At 41.4% G+C, this 6,565-nt stretch overlaps 1 protein-coding gene across 5 annotated transcripts; it reads left to right on the top strand.

The window, feature by feature from the left end:
• Window positions 1–315: 315 nt before the first annotated feature.
• Window positions 316–5,539, top strand: TRMT10C (tRNA methyltransferase 10C, mitochondrial RNase P subunit). Of its 5 annotated transcripts, XM_032852073.1 has the most exons (3): window positions 444–471; window positions 1,051–1,077; window positions 3,989–5,539. In XM_032852073.1, exon 3 carries the CDS (start codon window positions 3,998–4,000, stop codon window positions 5,267–5,269), a length of 1,272 nt encoding a protein of 423 aa, XP_032707964.1. In that variant the 5' UTR covers window positions 444–471; window positions 1,051–1,077; window positions 3,989–3,997; the 3' UTR covers window positions 5,270–5,539. The 5 variants fall into 5 exon arrangements, with proteins under 5 accessions (XP_032707967.1, XP_032707962.1, XP_032707963.1 ...); XM_032852076.1 differs by lacking the exons at window positions 444–471; window positions 1,051–1,077 and adding an exon at window positions 316–339; XM_032852071.1 differs by lacking the exons at window positions 444–471; window positions 1,051–1,077 and adding an exon at window positions 356–375.
• Window positions 5,540–6,565: the final 1,026 nt, after the last annotated feature.

The raw sequence follows: 6,565 nt of genomic DNA on the forward strand, positions 1-6,565 counted from the left end.
CTTGCATCAAGCAGTTTTAAAGTTGAGTGAGACTTTTGAAAACATCATTTTATTTTAGCACTGCGTCAGTAAATGCTGATAAATACGTGTACCAAGTAGAGAGTAAGTTAAGAGAAGAGGAACAGAAATTTTTAAAAATAGTGGTGTAACCCAATTAAACCAGCTACAAGAACACAACAGTCAAGATGGTCCCTAGCTAGCATCGGCCCCAAAGCAGCAGCCAGTATTCTCCACAACAGCACCGCTATTCCGGCTGGAAAGCTTTCCCCTGGTGGCCTGACGTCATAGGCAAGCGCCGGAGAGAGTGGGCGGGATTTCCGGCTACGGCTGACCCGCAAGGTACGGAAACTAAGCCCACCAGCGTTGATGCGTGAGGTGCGGTTTCTTGCGTAGCGCTTCACCGCGGGCTACTGCGTCGAGTGTGCGTCCCCGCGCTTGATACCAGTGGGAGCCACTGTCTCTGCACTCCTGGTATGGGCATGTTTCTTGGCATCTTAATTGTGTGTGTTGAGGTGGGAGGACGCGGAAACCTTTCTAAAATGGGCTTAGTGTAGCACGTGCGCTAAGAAGGCTCCCAGATAAGGGGAAGCCCAGTGATTTTTTAAACTGTAAGTAGTACAGTACCTGGAACAGAGCAGTGTTTACCAAAAGTGATATCCTTGTTTGTTTTAAAATTTGAGTTTTCATTTTTATGATATCCTAAAAAAATCTTTACCGGTTACAAAGACAAAACTCCAAAGACTTGTTTCTGAAATCAGTATTTCTCATATTGGGGCTGAGGACTCCCCGTTAAATATCGTATCTCGGGGAGTCTAAATTGTTTTTTCTTTCTTTATTTAAAAAGAACTTTTTAAGATTTTATTTCAGAGAGATTGAGAGCGAGTGGGAGCACGAGACTGAGGAGGGTCAGAGGGAGAAGCAGACTCCCCGCTGAGCAGGGATCTTGATGTGGGACTGGCTCCCCGGACCTGGGATCGTGACCTGAGCCCAAGACAGACACTTAACCGACTGAGACACTGAGGTGCCCTAAACTGTTTTTTTCTTTAAAAGGTGTCTGAAGATGGGGCACCCGGCTGGGTTAGTCGGAAGAGCATGCGTCTCTTGATCTTGTGGACTTGAGTTCGAGCCCACATTGGGTGTAGCAATTACTTAAAAAGCAAAACAATAACAAACTTTAAGAGAATTTTTTTAAGTAAGCTCTATACCCACTACGGGGCTTGCACTCAGGACATCCTCTCCTTCAGATCAAGAATCATGTGCTCTACCAACTGAGCTAGCCAGCTGCCTCCCCCAAACTTTCCCTTCCTTCCTTCCTGCCTTCCTTCCTTCCTGCCTTCCTTCCTTCCTGCCTTCCTTTCTTCTTTCTCTCTTTCTTTCTTTCTCTCTCTCTTTCTTTCTTCCTTCCTTCCTTCCTTCCTTCCTTTCTTTCTAAGGTGTCCGAACATATTTTAAATGTGAAAAGCATTGGTCCAGAATATTTATTCGAAGAATACTTGAGTGATTTCCTGTGAGCCATAAACTGCTGAGCACTGGGTTCAGTGTTAATATAAATAGTCTGTCCTGATAGAGTTTACCATTAGTCAGGCGAATAAGTAACCTGGCAGTTACAAAGAGTGTTACAAATATTGTGATAGAGAGGTAGAGGGTGCTTATAAGAACTAGTAGGAAGAATACTTGATCTAAAGATTGAGGTGAAGAATAGCTAAAGATGTATCTGAAGAAGTACGCAAAAGATGATTTTGTGGAAAACTTTAAAAGCCATGTGTATAAGTTTGGAACTTGTGCCTGCAGCAGTGGATTTAAAAGTTCACATTGAGGGGGCACCTGGGTGGCTCAGTCATTAAGTATTTGCCTTGGTTCAGGTCGTGATCCCAGAGTCTGGGATCGAGCCCTCCATTAGGCTCCCTGCTTGGTGGGAAGCCAGCTTCTCCCTCTCCCACTCCCCCTGCTTGTGTTCCCTCTCTCACCATGTCTCTCTCTGTCAAATAAATAAATAAAATATTTTTTTTTTAAAGTTCACATTGGGGACCATCCAAGTGCATTGATTAGATTTGCACCAGCTCCCAATGGCTTAGAGATGAGACAGAGCAAATCAGGAGGCTAGTGGATGCAATTAAGATAATGGGATTCACAAGAAGTTAATGGATTAAAGATGTATTTAGAACGTAAAGTGATTGTAATTCAAATAGATTAGATGTGGTGGGTGTGAGAGAGGGTGGTAATAAAACGACCCCCAGTTTCTGGCTTCAGCAAATGGATGAATAGCAGAGTCCATCCCTGAAACCATGTAGAAGGTTAAGCAGATTGGGAAGGGAAGGGAGGGCAATTATGTTAATATGTTGCATTTGAGTTTTTCTTCTGACGCATGGTGGTGACGCCACAGATAGATCAGACCTCACATGCAGAATTTTAGACTGAGGGGAAAAATGAGGGCGGAGGCCAAAGACAGAATTCAGAGGCACATCTGCTTTTAAAGGAGGGGAAGACATGTGAGCATCAGGGCACAGCTTAGAGATCCACTCTAAGAAGCATGCAGAGTTGTTAAATAAAGCAGAGGGAAGAAGGAATATTTCAAGTATTTCAGTTGCATTTTGTAAAAAGTTGATTTCCTTTTTTTTTTTCTTCCTTCAAATCCTGTACTAGTTTCACATTTTAAAGCATCTTCATTGTTTTGTGGATGTCCAGACCTTTAGGATAAAATTGTGGAGCTTATATATATTTGCCCTAATTTTGGACATTTTGTTTGATAGTAACATTATGTGCTGCAAAATAAACTCTGAACTGGAGAAAAGAGGTCTGTTTTCTTGTTTTTAAAGATTTATTTATCTGGGAGACAGTGTGAGTGGGGGTGGGGAGGTAGAGAGGGGGGAAACTGACTCCCTGCTGAGCAGGGATCCCCATATGGGGCTCAGTCCCAGGATCCGCGAGATCATGTTCTGAGCTAAAGGAGCAATTTAACCCACTAAGGCACCCAGGCACCCCTATTTTTTTTTGTTTTTAAATCAGTAAATCTTTGTCCATTTCTGTTTTGAAAAGATGAGCGCATTGATACAGCAGGTCCTATTGATACAGCAGGTCCGTACCCTGTAACTTTTCTGCCCTTTGTCTTACTTTCTTCGTGTGTTGCTGATGTTAAGGAGCTTGTGTTTGGGTCTCTATCTGGACTTAGAGTAGAATGGAGAAGAAATAGCATCCTGATCTCAACCCTATCAGCAGAACATTACTTTGTTATCCAGTAATGTTGATATTCTCGGTCCCTAGATACGAATCTAAAAAGGATCTTTCTTCAAGATATTCTTTTTCCTAAAGCAATAATGAAATTTATGTCAAAAATAAGAACCCAGGGGCACCTTGGTGGCTCAGTGGGTTAAAGCCTCTGCCTTCGGCTCAGGTCATGATCCCAGGGTGGAGCCCCGCATCGGGCTCTCTGCTCAGCGGGGACCCTGATTCCTGCCACCCGCGCCACCCTCCCCCCCGCCTGCCTCTCTGCCTACTTGTGATCTCTCTGTCAAATAAATAAATAAGATCTTTTAAAAAATAAAATAAGAACCCAAATAAGTTTTAAACTTTTTGCCTGATGTGTGATCACAGGCTCTATGCCACAGGAGTCTAGGAAAAATTAATGGTACAGGAAATAAAGTTGTCCTCACTTTGTGTTCAAAAAATCGATTGCTCCGGGCACCTGCGTGGCTCAGTGGGTTAAAGCCTCTGCCTTCAGCTCAGGTCATGATCTCAGAGTCCTGGGATCGAGCCCTGCATCGGGCTCTCTCATAGGGCTCTCTGCTCAGCAGGGAGTCTTCTTCCCCCCCCTCTTTCTCTGCCTGCCTCTCTGCCTACTTGTGATCTCTGCCTGTCAAATAAGTAAAATCTTTAAAAAAAAATCAATTGCTTTTGGTGTCTCAAATTTATACTTGCATAATTAGTTGACAGGTTTAAAAAATTTAAAAATGTTTGTCTAACTTTTCATTACATTTTGCTTCTCTTATAGGGGTCTTACATGCCTATTTTCCTCAAAATGAGTAGTAGTATCACCTTAAGATCTTGTGCCAGGTATTTGGTGCCATTTACCATTCCTAGGAAGAGAAGCGTTTTATGTTCAGCCATTCTACAGAGATACATGTCTTCCAAAATACCAGGAGTGTCCTATCCTAAAAAGGAGAGTACATCACCTCCTGAGCAGCTGGGACTGGATGGGTGGAAAATTACAATGAAATCTAGTGTGCAAGAAGAAGAGGTTTCACCAGTCTCAAGTAGCAAGGATGAAGATCCTCTAGCTGCCATCAGGGAGTTAATTGAGATGTGGCGATTGCTTGGCAAAGAAGTACCAGAACACATCAGTGAAGAAGAACTCAAAACTGCTATGGAATGTGTTTCTAAATCATCAAAAAAAAAATACTTAAAATATTTATATATTAAGGAAAAAAAGAAAAAAGCTAATAAAATAAAAAAGGAAATGAAAGCAGCAACAAGGGAAAAGGCAATAAGAGAGCAATTGTTAGAAACCACTAAGGATGATAAACAGCAAAACTTTCTATTTCTACGACTTTGGGATAGGAATATGGACATTGCCATGGGCTGGAAAGGTGCTCAGGCCATGCAGTTTGGACAACCTTTGGTTTTTGACATGGATTATGATAATTACATGAAACCAAAAGAACTCCAAAATACTATTTCCCAACTTCTAGAAAGTGAAGGATGTAACAGAAGAGATGTTGATCCTTTCCATCTTTATTTCTGCAATCTTAAAATAGATGGTGCTTATCATAAAGAGTTAGTTAAACGTTACGGAGAAAAATGGGACAAATTGCTTTTAACAGCAACAGAAAAGTCTCATGTAGATTTATTCCCAAAGGATAGTCTTATATATTTAACTGCAGATTCTCCTAATGTTATGACTACTTTCAAGCATGATAAAATTTATATAGTGGGATCTTTTGTTGATAAGGCTATGCAGACAGGCACGTCCCTAGCCAAGGCAAAACGGCTGAAGCTGGCAACGGAACGTCTTCCATTAGATAGATATTTACAGTGGGATACTGGTACCAAAAATCTCACCTTAGATCAAATGATGCGTATTTTGTTATGTCTGAAAAACACTGGTAGTTGGGAAGAGGCTCTGGAGTTTGTTCCTAGAAGAAAATACAGTGGTTGTTTGGAGATTTCTCAGCATTCTCAAGAGTTTGTCAACAGATTGAAGAAATCAAAGACCTTTAATTCATCTCCAAAAGACTCTCTAAATATACACACACAGAAAAGGTGGCTTAAATGAGAAAATTTGATAAATAAATGATCACAATATATGTAAATCAAACTATGATGCTGTATGCCTAAACTTATACTGTAATGAATGTCAATTATTTCTCAATAAAACTGGAAGAAAAAAAGTGGAAAATGGAGTGAAAATAAAATTCTACTGGTCTGTTTCTTCCTGAATTGAATTCACTTGTTCTTTTCTTTTAAAGGTTGTCCTTCCAAACTAACTGAAGTGTTTTTCCCCAATTAATTAAATTTTTGCAAAACTTTGGAAATATATTTTACTTACTATAAAAATAAACTTAATAATTTAGTAAAAAGAATTGTCCAAGTTTGTTGAGCCCAGTAAAAGAATTGTACCATTGCTGCAGTTTTTTTGTGAGTATTTCTCAGTCTAAGACTCCATTTCCTTTTTTAGATTTTATTTATTTGAGAGAGAGAGACTGCATGAACAGGGGCTGGAGGTAGAGGAAGAAGGACAAGCAGACTCCTTGCTCAGCAGGGAGCCCGATGAGGGACTCCCATCCTGGGACCCCAGGATTGTGACCTGAGCCAAAGGCAGATGTTTCACCAATTGAGACACCCAGGTACTCTTTTTTTTTTTTAGATATATTTACTTAGAGCAGGGGGTAAAGGAAAGAGAATCCTCAAGCTGACTCCCAACTGAGGGCAGAGGCCCCTGATGCAGGCTCAGTCCGAGGACCCCGAGATCATGACCTGAGCAGAAACTGAGAGTCCGCCATTAACTGATCGAGCCACTCAGGCACTCCATTTTCCTTCTTAATTGTTCTTTTAGCAATGTCAACAACTACCTTTCTATCAAAAATTGTTACAGAAGAGATTTTAAACTTAGGTGGTGGTTCAAAGTGACATTTGGTGCAGTTCTGGTGATGTCATAGGCACTGAAGTTTGTTTAACTGAATCTTGGTTAAACAAAAGGTTAAGACATCCCTTGACATGTCATGGAATTTGCCTGTATTATGAGAAATGGGCTTGGGGGGATGGAATTCATTCCATGTCCTCTTAGGAAGAAAAAGGGGGTTTACTTGATGACTTACATTTAACACTTCCCTATTGCAGTATGGAGAACTTTCCTTTCCACCCCTCCCCCCAAGATTTTTATTTATTTGAGACAGAGAATAAGCTGGGGGGTGGGCAGGGAAGCAGAGGCACAAGCTGACCCCTTGCTGAGCAGGAAGCTGGATCAGGGACTCCATCCCAGGACCCTGAGATCATGACCAGAGCTGAAGTCAGACGCTTAACTGACTGAGCCACCTCGGTGCCTCAGCTTTCCTTTTATAGGAAAAACTTC

Source organism: Lontra canadensis, unplaced genomic scaffold (genome assembly GCF_010015895.1).
Source record: "Lontra canadensis isolate GAN:19392208 unplaced genomic scaffold, GSC_riverotter_1.0 scaffold6, whole genome shotgun sequence".
NCBI classification, from domain to species: domain Eukaryota; kingdom Metazoa; phylum Chordata; class Mammalia; order Carnivora; family Mustelidae; genus Lontra; species Lontra canadensis.